This window comes from Dichotomopilus funicola (assembly GCF_033296635.1).
Source record: "Dichotomopilus funicola strain CBS 141.50 unplaced genomic scaffold C8A04scaffold_25, whole genome shotgun sequence".
Taxonomy (NCBI): domain Eukaryota; kingdom Fungi; phylum Ascomycota; class Sordariomycetes; order Sordariales; family Chaetomiaceae; genus Dichotomopilus; species Dichotomopilus funicola.
This window is the reverse complement of record NW_026944046.1, coordinates 89,486-107,888: the sequence shown is the minus strand read 5'-3', so window position 1 is coordinate 107,888 and position 18,403 is coordinate 89,486. Positions and strand designations below refer to the sequence as shown.

General features: G+C 56.9%; 4 protein-coding genes across 4 annotated transcripts in view; 1 reads left to right on the top strand and 3 right to left on the bottom strand.

The window, feature by feature from the left end:
- Positions 1 to 587: 587 nt before the first annotated feature.
- Positions 588 to 4,862, top strand: C8A04DRAFT_11662 (uncharacterized protein; the record flags this gene model as incomplete). Its single annotated transcript, XM_062777051.1, has 6 exons — positions 588 to 1,526; positions 1,610 to 1,719; positions 1,815 to 3,299; positions 3,417 to 3,527; positions 3,621 to 4,250; positions 4,331 to 4,862. 6 exons carry the CDS (start codon positions 588 to 590, stop codon positions 4,860 to 4,862), a joined length of 3,807 nt encoding a protein of 1,268 aa, XP_062637647.1.
- A 1,087-nt stretch (positions 4,863 to 5,949) lies between these two features.
- On the bottom strand, positions 5,950 to 6,998 carry C8A04DRAFT_11577 (autophagy protein Apg5-domain-containing protein; the record flags this gene model as incomplete). The annotated part of the gene is made up of 3 exons (XM_062777022.1): positions 5,950 to 6,140; positions 6,196 to 6,369; positions 6,452 to 6,998. 3 exons carry the CDS (start codon positions 6,996 to 6,998, stop codon positions 5,950 to 5,952), a joined length of 912 nt encoding a protein of 303 aa, XP_062637646.1.
- Positions 6,999 to 9,412: 2,414 nt separating this feature from the next.
- On the bottom strand, positions 9,413 to 13,718 carry C8A04DRAFT_11640 (uncharacterized protein; the record flags this gene model as incomplete). The annotated part of the gene is made up of 3 exons (XM_062777046.1): positions 9,413 to 10,969; positions 11,085 to 12,524; positions 12,564 to 13,718. The coding sequence occupies 3 exons, from the start codon at positions 13,716 to 13,718 to the stop codon at positions 9,413 to 9,415; spliced, it is 4,152 nt and encodes a 1,383-aa protein (XP_062637645.1).
- A 4,212-nt stretch (positions 13,719 to 17,930) lies between these two features.
- Positions 17,931 to 18,403, bottom strand: part of C8A04DRAFT_27959 (uncharacterized protein) — a gene marked incomplete at both ends in the record, with an annotated part of 1,685 nt that continues 1,212 nt past the window's right edge. The window contains 2 exons of the mRNA XM_062780471.1: positions 17,931 to 18,140; positions 18,209 to 18,397. Of these exons, the coding sequence (XP_062637644.1) occupies positions 17,931 to 18,140; positions 18,209 to 18,397 (399 nt within the window). The remainder of the gene's footprint in view (positions 18,141 to 18,208; positions 18,398 to 18,403) is intronic.

Genomic DNA, 18,403 nt, shown 5'->3' with positions numbered 1-18,403 from the left:
TTACGACCGAGGCGGATTCGCCGCTGCAGAGCTTCATCATCATTTTGAGCGTCCCGAAAGAGGCTCCTCCCAGTGCGAGTTTGACGGCTTTTTCCAAGACGCACCCCCCCTTTCCCCCCTACAATCATCCCTTCACTCCCCCACACCAGCGGCGCATTCCCAGACAGACCGCCTTGCGCCGGGTAAGCCCGTCGGTCGGTCACCTCTCGCTGGATTCGTGGATCTCTCTCTTTTTTTTCTTCTTACACTAGACCCTCGCGCCAAAGAGAACCTCGGACCTGGGTGTACTGTCTGCGGTAAGGGAGGAGTGAGCGTCTGACGCCCACACACAGTCACGGGGTCTTACCGGAGTACCCCCCCTGCTTGAGTTCTCTCTTGTCCTTGTCTTCTCTGGGTCTCTCTCACCGGGTCCTCCCCCCCCCCATCTCGCTCAAAGCGTGGGCAACTCTCCCCGCTTGTGTTCCATGCTCCCGCCGCGGCAAGCTTCCTGCTGGCCCGCGACTTGACCTTAGCTTCTGGCCGGCCGCTCTCAGGTCTCAAGCAGCCCTTCTCATGTACAAGTACATGCATGTATAAAGACCCCAGCCATGGACCAAGGGCCACCTGACACCAAGCGCCCCCGTCTGTCGACTGGCCCGTCATGGTCGGCAGGGGGCACTCACCACGGTGTTTCACTGCTCCATCCTGCTCCCTCGCCCACCGCGGGCCAGCTGCCTCATCATCCCCCACTGTCGACCCAGTATCAACAACCACAGCTTTCACCGCTTTCCTTCTCACGCCCTCTTGGCCCTGGGGATCATCCGCATCCGCATCCGCCGCACCCGCACTCACACCCACACCCGCACGCGCCTCCGCCAGCCGCGCATGCTCCTCACCCACATCCTCACTCGCAACCCCCGACTCCCCATTCTATTCACGCTCAGCCTCAGCCTCAGCCTCAGCTTCATCCACCCGCGCCTGGAGCATCACACACGGCCCTCGACGACCGACGACAACATGAGTCGGATCGGTTCCCGCCTATGCAAGATCACAGGCAGCCTCCGCACTCGCCGGCGCATCCACCCTTCCCCCCCTACGGTCACCGGGAGCCCATGATCAAGGCCGACCCCGCCGGTGCGCCAGACGACAACAGTATCCCCCCCCAGTTGCGCCGGCCGCTTTCCACCGGCGCTGGCGTCAGCGTCAAACCCCAGGACAGCAACATGACGCCTGTGACACCACACTCCGCGGTACCTCCGCCACCGCACTCTCAGCCATTTGGAGACGACAGACGCCACATGAGCTTCGACAACGGTCCGCAACAACAACAGCAGCAACAGCAACAACAACCGCCGCACCAACAACCGCCGCACCAACAACCGCAGCAGCCGGTCTACAGCAGGCAAGCCAGCTACCAACCCCAAACCCCACTATCACACGCTCAGCCCTACGACTACCCCCCGCAGTATGCCTCGCACTCTGATCTTCCCTATCCGATACAAGTCGCGGCCGCGTCCGGGAAGCGCAAAGCACAAAGGGCGTCCCAGGTTTGCCACCCTCTGCCTGCGTGAACCCTTCGTTTTGAGGGGGCGTTGAGATGAATCGGTAGCTAACGAGAGGGATATCAAAGGCATGTGATATGTGCCGACAGCTCAAGGCCAAGTGCGACGAGCTTAAGCCATGCAAGAGCTGTAAGGAAAAGAACTTCGATTGCAAGTACCGGGAAACAGTCCCCAAACAGTGCGTCGCTCCTAACCCGTCCTCATTCGCCATGTCTCTCTGTTCTTCTCCTTGTTATCCCTATCCTCCTTGATTGGCTAACCCTAGCGATGAAGGCAAGATAAGATTGCGGCAGACATTCTTGATACTCTCGTGTCAATACAAAACAGGCTCGAGGCTCGATTTGATTCGTTTGATCAGCGTATGAGAAGGCTGGAGTGCGCCGTACTGCGCAATGGGTCTCCCGGTGACCTGCCTCCTGACCCAATGGTGGAAGACGAGGACCGGCCAGATTCGGCGGCCTCAGCCCCCGCTACTGCTGCCGACGGTCAGAATTCTGCCTCACCCGGCGAGGAGCCGACCGCGTTATTACAGCCTCCCATGAACAGCGTCGAGGCGAGGAGCATCGCCCGGAAAATGGAGGAAGAAAAAGAGGTCGAGCCTGGGCCAGTCGTACGACCGGGCGCTGTTTCTATCCCGGTCAACCACACAACACTGGCCGCGTTCTTGCTCAGATGGCGTCCGATCGAATTCCTTGTTGGCGACATCCTCGAGTCCGAAAACGTCAAGTACATTGGCGAGTTCCCCATCCGACAGGAAGAGAAACGCGGCCTCTTGCGGATCTGGGGCCGCGGCGAGGGCCTTGAGGCTAGTCTGCGGGTTGACAAGGCCGATAAGGAAGCCCTCCGTGATGCGGGCGTCATGGAGATGCTGGACGATGTTTCGGACGCCGGTGCGCCTTCACCCGGGGATTGTTGGGGCGGCATTGGGAGTTCGCCAGCGCCCGTGGACGGTAAGCCCGTTATCGCCCTACAGGCGCCGGATTTCAGCGAAAGTGTGGTGTGGAAGTATGTCAAGAGTTACCAGGATAACATTCAGAACATGCACCCACTCATTATCCCGTTGGAGCTCAAGGCCATGGTCAAGATCTTCTTAGACACAGTCCAGCAGACAGCCAGCACCCGGTCGTCCCGAAACCCCAATGTTGCCAAGTTCGTCGCCACACCAGCAGCACAGCCGGAGTCAGGTGTCAAAAGGAAGAGATCTCCAGGTCCGGAAGGCGCCGAGTCCCCGTCGTCGTCCCCCAAGTCGTCCAAACCTGTTTTCCAGCGATCGATCAACAATGCGCTGGTCCTCTTGGTGCTTGCTCTCGGCAAGGTCTGCCTCGTCAAAGACAAGATTCCGGACGTGGTACCTGTCAGCGAGCCTCCGCAGCATGGGTCACCCCTAGCACGGAACGGTTACCCAGCTTCCCCGGTTCAGGGCTCCTCGCCCTCTTACGCCACTCACTCTCATTCGGCCGGCCTACCATCGCCCAAGGACGGCATTGAACGCCCGGGCCCCAGCAGACGAGCCTCCTTCCAAGGCGCGGGCACGATGAAGGGAGCGACGTCCTTGAAGAGGAACATGGATGTGATCCCAGGCCTGGATTACTTTGCCTACGCGACCGATATTCTCGGCGGACAAATAGCGGGCACGAGTTTACGACATATTCATGCTTATATCCTTGCCGGATTATACCACGGGCAACTCGGCAGAGTCTTGGAAAGCTATGCCTACATCAAGGAAGCAGGATATGCGTTACAGGCTAAGCTCAGGCCGTAAGTCTTTTTTCTTTTCTTTTTTTCGTTTCTTTTTGGTGTTTCTCTCCTCTCTTTTCAGCTACCTTTGACAATGGCTACCCCGTACGCTCCTTACTAACCTCTCTGAACCTGCAGGAGTCTGGACCGGTTCAGAAAGTTACAGGAACTCGGTCAAGAGGCTACAGTCACCGAGAAGTCGGATAACCAGCTCGTCTTTGCGTTTTGGACTTGTCTTCAACTAGAAAGGTGAGCTATATCGATTCGAGATTCCCGCGAACCCCGTCAATGAGGCAGGCGGCGGCTGGCTCAGAGGCAAGTCAACTAACCCGATCCGGACAGCGATATCATCGCCGAACTTCCCTTACCGCAGACGCACATACTAGCCTACGAAGAAATCATGCCGTATCCCAACATCCAAATGGCTAAGAATCTGGGCTTCGAAGAACTGGTTCTTCAGAGCTACCTCGCGCAACTCTATCTCCGAAAGAAGTTGAACCAGATCCACGGCATGCTCTACAACCCTGAGAAGCCATTGCCCATTGACAAGGAGACGGGGACACCAATCCCCCATATCATCGACTACATTCAAGAAACGATCGATATGCAGTTTGTTCCGCCCGAATTCAAGTTTGAGCGTACCGATCCACCGGCCGGGGACATTCTATCAGCACGGTTACGGGCCAAGTTCTGGGGCGCCCAAGTCATCACATACCGGCCGTTTGTCCGGCAAATTCTAGAGGTCAACTTCCAAAAGATGTTCAGGGCGGAGGATGATCAGTCCACGATGCCCAGGTCCGATATTCGATCCGGTGTGATCGTTCCCGTCCTCGGCCCGGACAACGATATCCCTCAGACGATGATCGACTATGCCATCAAGGGGACGCTAGCATTGATCGAAAGCACCCGTGCGTTCCACGGCCTCAAGGAGAAACGATACGTGGTGACCAATATTTTTGGGACAGCTCATGCGTAAGCCCCTTTCCGTTCCGATGACATCTTTACATATCACGAGATGGACGGCCGCTAACAGAAAAACACCAACTGTTTAGGCAATGGGGCAACCTTGTCACACTCGCCGCTATATTCCGCGATCCGATACTTCACGCGTATGTCGACGAGAATGTCCTTCGGGGGCTCTTCGCTCGGACGATCTCCTTCTTCAAGATCATTGCACCGCCCAGCAGCTCCTTGCACGTCGATCTGCGAATCCTGGAAGGCCTCGAACGCAAGCTTTGGGGCCGGTCGAGCTACGCCGATCCGATGGACCATCCCACTAGCTCGAGTTTCTCCAGCTCGGCAAGCGGTGGTCCTCCGCCCGCCCCATCGATGGGCCCCGCGCCTCCTCCTCCCAATGTCCCCATCGCCGGGCCTCCCGGAGTCCACTCCCCCATCCGTCACCTCAGCAATGGGATGATGAGCATGTCCCCTCCATTGCCATCACCTCATCTGGTGCCGATGTCTGCGGGCGCCGTTCCAGGGCCGCCACCAATGACTTCGCCAGAGGGGGCTCATGGCTCACATTCTGGACAGCAGCACCCTGGTATGCTGCCTCCTGGGCCGCATCATCCGCCTCACTACTAAGAGCAGTTGTTGTTTACTACCAAACCGAACCACACAGATCACGCTCGACACACACACGCAATCGCCCATCGCTATTCACAGATCTATTCATACATACACACACGTACAACATCACATTCCGCCCTCACTTTCTTTTTGTGTTTTTCTCTTTTCCGCCACTGACGTTTATCTTGGGTCCCTATTTCGTAGCATTTGCATGCGCATGGCCTTTCTTTTTTTATCTGGCGGCGGCGGAGATACCACTATGTGCAACTATGTCTTTGTTGGTTGGAGGGGAAGCAGGGTTTTTCGGGGGTTAATTTAAAGGGGGCTACTTGAACGACGGTGGGTTGGGGGGCTTGGTGGGAGGTGACGCATGTTTGCCTATCTATTGATTCCCTCTCGGTGAAGGGGGTGTCTAAACTCTACTGTGTCGTTTATGCGCCTTGCAAATGTTTGCAAGTCCCGCTCTTCTTTTGTCTCGTGTGTTGCTACGTGTTAGGGGGTTCGGGGGAACGGGGGAATAGGGGCAGGAAACAGGGGTGGGAGAGGGGGATAAAAGGAAAGGACGGGGAAAGGGTGAGAGGTTTAGGGGGCGGCAGCTGAGGCTAACCGGATGGGTGGTATCCTGTGTTCTTTGCTATATTTTTTGACTGCGCATTGCTCTGGGGATTCCGGGGGCCTTTGCTTTAGGCGTACTAAACCTGGGCCGGACTAGCTTGGCTTCGTGGGCGACCGAACTTCCCTCTTCCTCCTCCGCATTACTATTCTAATACATAGCCGACTACACTTTTTGATTGTTGGTGTACCTCTTCGGTTGTGGTCACAGTTGTGATGCTGGGGATGAGTGGGTAGCCAAGTGGGAACGGATTGCACGACGGTATCCGGAAAGGCGCAGATAGATGCATCAACGGATTTCGGTAGCAGTGACACACGGAAGAGGGTTCATCGAGAAGCATTTACACAGCTCTGTCCTCCATTTCCCGGCGTGAAGACTTCTACCTCGTCCGATACTATATCACCTCACTCGGTGGTTCTATCGTATGGTATCGTTTTGTTCGATGGGTCACTCTCTTTACCCCTCACTCCTGCAACTTCTCATCAAACCTCACAATAGCACGACACACAAACATAACCACCCATCCGGATACGCAGCCTCGCGCATCAACTCCTCAAGCGGCGCACGAAACGGCACCGGCCCGCCGTGGAGGATGATCTGGGCCAAGATTGGATCGCGGCTGCTTGGGAAGAGGGTCGGGAGGACGGTTTTGAGGGCGCCCCCGAGTGTTTGAACTGTCCCTTTCTGGAAGTTAGTTCGTCACTAAACAAGAGCAGCAGGAAATAGTGAGCTTACGATTCGGCAGCCGTGGTGGGACGAGAGTCTGGACGACCTTGAAGGATCCCGTGGCAGCGTCGTTGGCGTCACCGCTAGGGGAAGATGGGACGTAGATGCGGAGAGGGACGTTTTTGAGTGGCGTTGGGGTGTTGAGGAGGCGGCTGTTGACTCTGCTGAAGGACGCATAGTCATCTTGTGGAAGGGCATTGCTTGTTAGTAACTCATCATCGGAAAGCCGAGTCTCCCCCAACACACGTAGAAAGCAGTAACGTACTATCCTGCACCGAGTTCCACAAGGCGGTGCTGTGTTCCTTGGACAGACTCATGATTTGCTTTGCGTTCCCGTTCCGGACAAAGTCCGCTTCCTTGGCCGAATTGGTAAACGTATCGGCGATATCCCACTCCGGGCCGTCACCGACGACTAGCCGCCAAGGTAGAGTGGTCGGCTGGTACAGGTCCACCAGGAGGCCAACAGCCAGGTTCCGCAACTGGATCTCCTCATGGTGGAAGCTCGAACACGGCAAGCCAAAGTAAGCCGTGAGGCGGGGCAAAAGCAGGGCTAGGTAGCTGAATCGTGGGACCGAGACGACGAATGGGCCGACGGCGGTGGTGGAAGAAGACTGAGAGGCGTGGGAGATGTACAGGGGTATTTGGAGGGCCCAGAGAATCTGGGGGAGCGGTGAACCCAGTGACTGGGCATCGGGCCCGCCGTCGGACGGTGGGTTGGGTTTGTTGCTCTGCGTGCCGCTGCTTTTCCAGCGAGGATCGGGCCGGGTACCGGATGCGGGCGAACCCACCGGGGATGGCGAGGGCGATGCCATGGCATCACATGGATTCTGTGTTGGAGTTACGATCGCCCACCTCTGCCCTTCACTCAGCTCTGAACTGCACGCCTTCGATTACGAAACCACAAGCACCCTTCCTCCACCCCTTGGAGGCAGGGGTAGTAGGAGCCAAGTCTCGTGGAAAAAAGAAGACGAAATAAAGCACGAATAAAAAGAAACGTAAAAGAAGCAAGCGGGTCTCGGAACTCGAGCACTTCCTACGTGTCGCGCCTTCTCATCGATATGCTAAAGCGAGTCGTCGTTGAGAGACGCCGAGAGATAGTGGGGCCCACGGACTGAGTGAAACACACAGCTGGCGCAGAAAATCGAGGCCGAGCTGATCCGATCAACTTGTCCTGGACGGGCAAACCAAAAAGGAAGCGCTGCAGCTGCGTCCCAGACCGCCCCGAAAATCCCCTTTCAGGAGGCCAAAGAAGCAGCAGCTTTGTCCGTCAATGCGGAGAACAAACAGCCAACGACATCCGATGCCTTGGTGCGCCTTTCCGCCTTGATGGAAGGAGACTGCGGGGTACCGAGGGGCACACACCTTCCCCATGCTCACCTCTGCTTGGCCCGATCTTTGCTAGATCCACCAACATCTCGACATCGCGCTTTCCATTTGGGCGAACATGCAGCACATTCCAACACCAATGGGGGGCTTTTTCTCCGACCCTTCAAGGGGAAAAAAAGAATCTGCAAGGACCTCTCTGTACCGTGCGACGATTACTGTGCCCAGATGTCGCCTCAGGTCTCGGCTGCGGGCCAATCTAGGGCCGGAACTTTGCAGATGCTCGCATTGCGTGCTGCAAGTGGGCAACGCAAATCCGATCTTGATATGCCGGCTCAGGCCGGGCATCGGGTAGTTTCAGTGTCGCTGATTCCGTCAAGCAGGAGCAACCTGAATCCAAGTGGATGCACGCACACGGCAGATACCAACGCAATCAAGTCAAACCCCCACAACCTGGAGAGCAGAGGCTCCCCCTATTTTCTTCCCATTGCCGCACTTCTCGCCACAAACAGAAGGAGGGAGAAGACAACGATGGGGAGCGGGCCATGATACTGCCGAAGATGGGTTGCACCTCCCACACGGCGGAGAATCAACCCCACCGCTCGGGTACTCATATTAGATCATAATTCGTGGCTTCCAACACACTCCCGTAGCACCACATCCTAATGCCGCCCAGCCAAATACCTAACTAGAACCCAAAGGGGCGGGACCAACTCAGGCAAGGACAACCGGTGGGAGATTGCCTGTTGCAACACCCGATACATTCTGCCCCGGCTACCTCACCCGCCTGAGTGTTTGATCGGGTACCTCTCACACCAGTGCATGGCATGGATCCCCCTCGTGTAAGTTTATGCCGCCGTCCGAGGGGCCAAAGTGAGGGGGGGACCTCAGCCGGTGACAAGCCGTTTTGAAACAAACAGACACATTTGTACATACATGGCGAGCATTCGACCACCACCATGAAATCAGATTACCTTTGCTCTGCAATTTCCTCTTACACCGTTTGGCAACGGGCTTGTCCCCCTTTACAAACGCTTTGCAATCAAGACATGCGATGGCGTTGGCAGGGGATTTACACCGGATCCTGGGACTCATCATGCCTCTTCGATGTCAAGCACCGGACGCAGAAAACTCAGGAAAACTCGGAATTTGCCAACGAGAAACTATAGAAACTGAGAAATGGAATCTAGAGGGGGGGGGTTAATAGGATTTCGTACTTGCCCAATGCCAGTCAAGTCTCCTCCTTCGTCACTTCCGCATGTCTGTTGAGTCACCAGATTCCACCCCGATAGAGAAGGGACAACCGAGATATCGTGCGAGTCCAGTCCCTGACCCCACCTTCTCCCCACGACGGATGGAGCTAATAAATTTTCCTCCAGCCTTCATACCCTTTTGACGAGGGCTAACCATCGAGGGTTTCAAGCGAGCCTACTCAAGGTGATGTATCTTGGGAGCTACCCGTGTAGTGTGTGGCATCGTGCTGAGACTAAATAACACAGAGGAGAGCAATGATAGCAAAGTACGGCGCAGAAATTTTGAAATATGATAATAGTTCTGTTCATGTATACGTGTATCCGGGTCCTCGTGGTTGTTTTTGCCCACACCCGCTAATTAAAACCCAAGAGAAGGAAAAAAAAACATCGCTCAGAATAATCCCTGCCCGTCCCCATGAAATGCACTACTAGAGAATTCTAATAAATGGCAAAGAGAACGTTTCCATAACGGGGTGAGAGAAATGTGAAATATACACAACGAATTTGGGAAAGAGATATGTTCCGTAGACATGTCATGTACAGTTAGATGGAGAACAAATAAGCTTCGCTGGTTGGCAAGACGTTGAGCAAAATGAAAATAGCAAAGAAGCCGATGAAGAAGTGTGAAAAGAAAGAAAGAACCAGAGGTTCTAAGAGACACTCCCCTTCTTTCTCCGCCCAAACACTTTCGAAATCCCCCCACTCCCTTCTTCTTTATCCGCGGGACTACTAGGCAGGTTGCCCACCGTCGACCCAGGCGGAGGACCCGAATGCTTCAAAAAGTCAGCCAAGTCGGACGTGCCACCCCGGCTGGACACCGATGCGGCCTCGCGGGGCTCGAATTTCTTCATGGGGACTCGGCCGGCGGCGGGGCTGGGGCTAGGACTTCCGCCACCCATCATGCTGGCAGCCTTGTTCGAGGAGGTCCGCGCCGGGTGTGCATACGCACTACTAGGGATGTTGACCTGGATCGGAATGTGCCCGGGCCGAGCCCCACCGGGACGGCCGCCGCTGGCACTCCGGAGGTCTGACACCACCTTGGGGCTTGCGGGACGGCTGGAGCTTGCCCCAGTGATAGAGCTGTCGCGTCGGGTAAACCGGGCCATGAGGCTAGACGCGCTAGCCTTTTTCTTGGGCTGCTGCTGTTGCTGTTGTTGCTGCTGCTGCGCGTTGCGTGTTTGGGAGATGTTGAAAGGCCGAACGGTGGGTTCGGGCGGGGGCGCGTAGTTGTTGAGGAAATCGATGAGGCTCTCTTCCTTGGCAGCGGGTTTCTTGGGTGGCAGGGGGGACGGGTCATCGTCGTCCTCGAACTCTTCGTCACTGAAATCAATAGCGTATGGGTCGCGCACGCGGCGTGTCTTGCGCTTCGGCATGGGCATGTCGGTATCGGCTGTGTCGTAGGAGAAGGTGTTGCTTTTGGTGAGCAGGGCGCTGTGCGAGTTGACAGACTGAATAGAAGGTGGGATGGAAATCTCGGTGCCGTAGGTCGAGGCCCGGCTGATGCGGAACTCGGTGTCCCGTAGCTGGGCATCCACGGCTCTGCCACCCACCGCAGCCGATAGCTGGTCCGAGTCCATGGTGCTCCGGAACGGCGCAACCGTTCGAGGAATACGAGGCCCAGTGGCGTTGCTGGGTGGCCCGCGGCGGATAAAGTCGATCAAGTCGGAGTTATCGTCCTTGCGACTGACAGCAGCACTGCGGGCCTGGAGCCTCTGCCGGTTCGGGTTGCTTGTTATGGACAACCCGCTCGTCTCCGCGCTCGTGTTGGAGACCGACTTACCCAGGGCGAGGCCTGGGGGTGGTAGGCCCGGGGAGAGCGGGACGGGTGGCTGGGTGTTCCCGCCGGGAGGACCAGTCGAGCGGATGAATTCGGCGAACTCGGCGATAGATTCACGGGCGAGCCTCGGGTCTCTAGCCTGAGGCCCGTTCGTGCCACGCGGTTTCGTCGGGACGGGAGGAATGGACCGTGGGACAACAGTACCGTTCTTGGTGATCCCTGAGGGCAGGTTGCGGGTAGCTTGGTGCACATCCGAAAGGGAGTGTGACCCGGAGCCCGATGACCGAGGGGCCGAGGTGGGTGTCCCGGCGCTGTTGCGAGGGACGGAAGACGAACGACGGGCAGTGCTCCGGCGGGCTTCCTCACTCTTCCGGGTCTTGACTGAGACGACGGAGCTCGAGGTCATGGAACGGCCCGGTGGTGGGGGCAGCTGCAGTGGAGCATTCGGGTTAGCCGAGTGTCGGTGCAAAACTAAAACCCAAAATCTATACAAAAAAGGCAAGAACAAAGCAAACTAAGACAAAGAAAAGGAACTATGTGCTTACATCAAGGTCTCGCATGCTTTCTGGCGTCAGTGTGTACTGAATCGTCTCGTCACTCTGGATGAGCTCCTCAAAGTTCCGCACGACATCAATTCGGGCTTGCATGCCCTCCTCCGAGGTGCGTACCGCCTTCAGCTTGGTCGCCGAAACCGGTTCGGCCGAAGGCTGTCGCTGCAGCCGGTTCCGTCCGGCCGAGAGATCACGCGGGTGAGGGGACGAAGGCGACGCCCGTACTGGGCTGCGAGCTCGCGACCGTTCGACTGATACCTGTCCGATGGGGGCTGCGGGTGAACGCAGCGCGGATGTATTGGCGATCGCTTGTCTACCAGCGCTTCGCTCGGGGACGGCCGGGGGCTGGATAGTCAGGGAAGAGTACCGCCGTTGGCCATCCCTTTGGGTTGGGATGCCGGTGGTTTCCTTCTCCTCGGGCAGTACGGGCATCGATTCGATGTAGAAGTCGCCGCTGGTCTTGGAGGCCGTGGATGCGGGCGAAGAGGTGGCCGGGAGGACGGTAAGCTTGTTGATGATGGCCCTGGGAGGTGTGGCCGGCTCCTCTGGGTCGGTGGATAAAGCGCGCTCGGCTAGTTCGTTGCTCGGCTTCACTCCGGGTTCCGGCGTGGTCACGGGGCTCAACCGGCCTCGCGGGCTGCCCTGGGACGACCGCCCAGGACCGTCGCCTGGTGTGGGGGTGGTGATAACACGACTCGTACGGGATGGGCTCGAGTGAGAAGCGGAATCGGCAGTACCGACCGAACTGCGCTGCGAGTTCGCCACCGGGCTGCGGGGGCTTGTTACCTCGATCAAGCGCACGGAATGGATACTCGGGGTACGGACGCGGAGGTTCTTGGTCGGTTTTCCGGGTTCCGGAGACGATGCCGTGGATGGACTCCGGCCAAGAATGGAAACTCTTTCGGATCGGACGAACCGCGGCTCTTCAATTGATACCTCGTCTTCACTGTCATCTCTCGCTTCGTCCTCATCGCTGGGGGTCTCCGCCGGCACGTTATCGGCGCCCGAGACTGTGCTTTCGGTAGTGTCGGTAGTCTTGGCTTGCTCCAGCGTTGCTTCCTGGACATCCACCGGTGCATCGCTAGTTGACAGATCCACGCTCGCCTCAGTTGTTTGTTGCGTTCCGGGGTTGGGCGCAACAGTACGTGGGCGCGAAGGCGTTGGTACAGAGTTCGAGCGTTTCCGAGGGACTTGTGGGCGGGCTTGGGCGGAGGAGTCGACCGGGCCCGATTTTCCTCCCAATGGTAGCACAAGCATGCTTTTTGGCCGTGCCGGTGTGTTGTCCTCTTCTGTGCTCCGAGCCTCCTCCTCCTCCTCCTCATCATCGTCATCTCTATACCGCGCGAGCCCGGGAACCTCGATCTCTGCAACATCATTATCGCCAAGCGGCAGGGGAATAGCGGCCGCAACTAAATATTCTTCTGAGGGCGCTTCCTCTCCAACAACGGCACCCGTGTCGTCTTGAACCGCAACGGTACTCCGATCACCTTCTCCTTCCCCTTCTTCTTCTCCTTCGGGCTCAGTATTTGCCTTCGGAAGGGCAGGAACGTCGGGAATTGGCTCGGGCACCGTGGCGGGCACAGCAAACTCGGCTGCACTGCTAGGGGAGCGGAGATGGCCTGGGGAGGAGGAATGAAGCGAATCCCTGGAGTATGATCGGGAAAGACGGTCCATCGACGTGGCCCCGGGCAGACGGATCTTTTTCTTCCACGATCGCCACAACCGGCCGAGCGTGCGGTCCAAGGCGACGCGCTCCATGTCAAGATCCTCCACAACGACCTTGTCGGCGACGTTCGAAGGGCTCCGCGAGCCATCTTTGAGTTCCTTCTCAAGTTTCGAGCGGCTTCGGTGGTAGGAAGCCTGGCCGGCGACAACGAGTGCCTGCTCACCCATGAATTCAATGATGGATGTCAGAAAGATGGCCACGGCTGGTGAGACAGCCTCCGATGAGCGGTCTTCCAATCCGGTGTCGAGATGACCCTGCTCCATGTAGTAATCTTCATCCTCCTCCTCCATATCGCCCAGCGACGAGTAGACCATGCAGCGGAGGCGTGTCCTCTTCCAGGCCAACTCGAGATCCCAATCGGCAGCCGACCCAGCGGCGCTGCGGGCCCGCGCGGGTGTTTGGGCTCCACTGCCATCTTCATCGTCGCCCCCTAGGTATTCGCGCAGTTCCTCGTCGGCCTGGTTGACGGCATCTTTCGCGAGCTTCGGCTTCAGCACCTCGGTAACGGCTGGGCGCAGCGCAGAGAGTGTGGTGGAACGCGCAACATTGAGAAAATTAAAAAGTAGCTGGTCGAGAAAGCTGTTGACGAGCTGGAGGGCAGCGGGCGACACGACGGCAGGCTCGCCGGACGGCTCGATGCCGTGTTGGTCGTACCATGTTTCGGCGTGGCTGTCGTGGTCGTTGGTGACGATCTGCGAGGCGGCCGAGGCGGCAATAAAGGCCGGTTCCGGCGAGACAGCCACTGGGGGTGACATGAGGCTGTGCGCGATGGTCGATGTCGACGGCCGATCGCTGGAGATGCTCTGGGTTCGGGATCGCGACGGCATTCTTTGCAGCGGGGGAGACGCGACGCCTGACGGTGGTCGGGACGCCGCGAATTCTAATGGGGATGGAGAAGCCATTGAGGGCATATGTGCGTGCGCGGGTGGGTAGTTCTCCCTGTGTTCTGCTTGTGTCTCTGCGTACGGCCAGGGGTGGACGGCGCCGAGAACTTTCCCTGCACAGTGCAATCTGTTGAGATCCCGGGATTACGGGACACCACCTGTGGTCCTGCAGCAGGGCGCGTCAACCAATTTCGGGCGGTTGATGAGCGCCAGCTGGGCGAAGTTTGTTTCCCGCGTGCTGCGTGCTGACCGAAGGCAGATGCAATGCAGACAGACGGAGCGTTGTCCAATGCGAGCGACCGAGCTGCAGGTGTAATAACGGAGGAAAGCCAGAACTTATTTAGGACTGGGTATCTTGCGTTGTCGCCGGGACGGAATGTCCGTCACGTCGAAAAAGAATTGAAGGTTTCGATGTTACCCGTACCAGTAATCCGTACTGTACTATCCGATGGTACGGTTCAAGTTAAGGTTTCTTCTACCGATGGTGCCGAGATGGGACCCCACGATGAATCGACAATGTGTAGATTGTAAGACGGACGGAGCTCGGCCACCGCCACACCAAGGGCGACGGGGGTTCTGTATCTCGATCTCAAAGTTGCCAGAGTGTGTCGGGTTGTTCTGGTAAAATACTTTGTTAGCCGATTGCACGCGATTCGCCGGCCGGCGCGATTGCAGTGCGGCGGGACTGAAACAAAGCGACGCTGCAAACTCGAAACCAAACGGAACAGGAAGGCGGGTACCGAAGCTTGCCAGGTGCCCCGAAGGCTGCCAAAAGAAGACACCTGCAGCCGGGTGCAGCGCAGCATTCAGGGACACAACCCCTTTTTGGTTCCCGGTGGGCCAGGCTTGGTCTTTTTTTCGGCAACCTCTGGAAGAAAGGTACGACCAAGGAAGGGGAAAATCGAAGGGGGCAAAAACAACAACGTTTGGGGGGAATTGCGCTGGGAAACTTAGCGACAAAAAGGGAGTCCAGCATTGATGCAAACCGCCTCGATCGCAAAATATCCCTAATCTTGCCGCACAGATGCAGGGAAATGATCAAGAAAATATCAGGCAAAAAAGACCGGCCCCGCGCATGCCTCAATGCAGCGGCACTGCACGCTGCATGCTGGCACAGACAGACAGTGAGTGGATCGAGCGGTCGGTCAGTTCTCACTCCACCATCCACTGAGCCGTCCACGCCAATACTCCGGACCTGACGATGCTCATCGCCGAGGCCCTGCAAGCAAGCACCCGTGGCAGGACAGCAGGACGAGAGCTGGGGAGCCAAGCATCTCTCCTGTCCATCACCAGCAGGGGCCACTGTACGAAGTAGTCCTGCTGAAGGCGCAGCGGGACCCAGAATGTTGGACCGCGTCTTCTCAGACAAGAGTAAGGGAACGAAAAAGTGGAAGACACGCACCTTGTGTGTGTTGCCGATGCTCGCCTCACTACTAGGCCGCTGACATATGTTGTCTTGTGATGCTGTTCATGGGCGAGGGACGAATAAGCCGCCGCTCGGAGTGGTGTCGTTATGCCGTTGTCATGCGGCGGTGTACTGCGTAGTGTGCGCGTATTCCGTTTGTGTATTCGTGATGTTGCACAGACGGGCGACCAGCGGCGTGAACTGGGTCGGGAAAAAGTTTACTTCGGCGCAGCGATGCAAGGCGAGGGCGCGGTAGTGTGCAGTGCAGTGAGTGACGAAGAAAAGGCTGCGGGAGCCACCAGTTCGAGGAATTCGCGGGCTCGCCGTGTTAACGTTAACTAGGTAGTTATGTTTCGGATGGTCGGCGCAACACCCGGCGCAAGATGACAGCTGTGAAGATGGAGTCGAGGGCGGGGCAGGGCAGGGCACGCCTTCACATCGAGTCCTGTCGTTCGTTGTTCACTGTTCAGAACTTCAGGACGAAGAAATCATGGCAATGATGGGGCCTCGGGGGGTGCATATCATGGTCATGGTTCCTTGTGGACTTCCTGTCCACCTCGAGAACTCAATCCGGACGGGCCAGATCTGAAGGCCGCGATGGCAATCTGTACATTGGCACTCCCTCGAACGGTTTAGTGCCGAGAAAGGGGCGCCTCTGACATGAATCCCCGGTCGTTTGAGTGGGCGATCCCATCCCATGCGCACTCCCAAAGGGCCCCTGGGCCCGTCTTGGCTCTGGCGATCCGCCGTCAGGGACCCTGTCTTTGCTTCTCCTCCCTTTTGGCCGCATTTTTTTTCACCCCTTTCTCTCGGTATTTTGCCTTTTTTTCCTGCGCGGGGAAGGGGAAGAATCCACTTACTCTCCAGCCGTAACGACGTTATGTCACATCGTTCCATTCGCTGTAAACCCGTTTCTTGCTTCTGCGCCGTCCGTTGATAGGACACCAATGGCACAAACCCGCCCAGCTGCGTGGGGCGGCGTCGGCGGGCATGGGAATTCATGGGATCGATGTGAGACTCCAGGTCCGCTAGCAGCCACGGGGGAACTACCTTGTCAAGCTTGTCTCCAGGTATCCACACTTGCGAAATTTCCTTGTGGCGTCGCGGCGAAACCCTTGTTACTACGGATACACAACTACACGTAACTCGTGAACGTACTGTGTACTGTGTAGTGTATGGTATCGAAGGTATTTACACTAAGTCTCTCGCCTGCGTGGGCTCGACTCGAGGTCCGTTGGAGGATATTCGCGAAGTTTGACGGGCAGTTGTTGGGCAAACGCAATACATCAACGTACTTCGTACCTATTGAGATGTCCAAAGGAACAGTGGTGCAAGTCGAAGTCAGCCGAGACGCGAGACGGGCAAGTGCGATGTGATTTCACATGCAGCCACCTGAGACCTGTGGTCAAAGCTTTTTCGCAATCGTGGCTGCGGGGGAGGACGGTGGGTGCCCGCCTCTCAGTCAGCGGCCGCCGCGCCGACGCAGCGAAATGCGGGGGGACACGGACCTATCCCCCCAGCGTCGCCAGTGGTCAACAACTGCGAGAGAGGCCCTGTGCACCTCGTTTCCTGTCCTTCTGCGTGCCCATGGTCCTACCCTCAAACAACTTGGCCCGGGTTCAAGCTCCCATCCTCACGTACCCTGGACCTTAAGTTACACTACTAACGTTACGGACTGTCTTGACTAGGTAAACGATGTAATAACTGGGGGTTAGCAGCCGACCATGTTTCCTTCACGACTCACGAGCCTCTCTTGCCTCTCCATCTCCATGAGCCCGTGTCCGCAGGAGTAATGTGATGATCGACAGACCCAGCCGCACTTGAGCGTTCTCAACCTACATTTGTACAGAACGAGAGGAAGAGGAAACGAAATCATTAACTATCGGCAGAAGAGACGAGATGGAAAAGTCCAAAAGACTATTCAATTCATCCCGAGGCGGCGTGTAACTTGAGCTCATCCAGGGCAAAACGGGACTTCGGGAGGTTGGTGTGGCGTGTTCCGTGGAATCTTCCAATTCTGTCTCAACCCGGGGCTGGCGGCGGTGGAGGGGCCGTTTCAGGGCCGCTAACCTTGCGCATCATCTCCGTGCTCGACAACGTGGAAGCAGGCGCTCCGTGCTTTGGGCGCCGCGGCTGGGAGGACCTGAGGGACTGGGGGACGACCCGGTCCGGCTTAGTGCGCCGGATTGCCCCGAAGAGCGCGAGAATGGGGTGGCGGCGAAGCGGGCAAAGCTCGGGCGAGCTCGAACCGGGCGTTCTTTTCGGGGTTTATCCGGAAACAATCACCCGGCTTGATCGACACGACCAACCGTCCTCCGACATACACTACATAGTAGTACACGTCCAGTACACTACCGGTGGATGTCGTCTTAAACATACGAATAGTTATTTGTATATGGGGGTCGGATAAATGACAGAGACATGTCGCATTTACCATGGAAGGCAGGACTGCGATGGACGTTGCAAGAGTTCGGCTGACTTGGTCCGGCAAGTGGGCTTTTTTTCTAGTTAGTTAAAAGACAATCCCGTCCGTTAAATATAGAAACTAACAGTTTTTCTCCCTTTGGGTTTTCGCGATTTTAATGGGCATGGGCTTGAGGTGATGGCATTCTTGGTTTAGAGTCTGTACAAATTATCAACAAAAAACTCCGTTAACTACCTAATTTAATACTTAATAACCCAGGGAAAATGAACGACTGTAGTCTTGACTTATAGCGACTCCAAGTCTAGCCCGTGACGGTCCCCACAACAGCTCCTTATTAAGTAGTCCTAGAGACTAACCAACACCCCCCTTCTGGTCTAACATGTTTAGATGTCTAACATATTTAGATGATCCAGCCCAAGCCGGCCACAATGATAGTAGCGACGCCGGCTAGGCCAACATTGCGAGGCAAACCGGCAGCACCCCCAACCGCAACGTGGTCGATATCCCGATGCTCCTTGGCCTTGGCCTTCACCTCATGTTCCTTGTGAAAGGAAGGGTGGAAGTGGGGGTGGTGGCCGTGGTGCTTATGCCACCCATGCTTCCAACCATGCTTCCACCCGTGGTGTTTCCAACCGTGCTTCCAGCCCTTTCCTCCCTTCCCCTCGCCTTCACCCTTACCTCCTTTTCCATCACCCTCATCTTCGCCTTCGCCTTCGCCTTCACCTTCTCCCTCACCCTCACCTTCACCTTCACCTTCACCACCACCTTCACCTTCACCTTCACCTTCACCTTCACCTTCACCTTCACCTTCACCTTCGCCTTCACCTTCACCTTCACCTTCACCTTCACCTTCACCTTCACCTTCACCTTCAC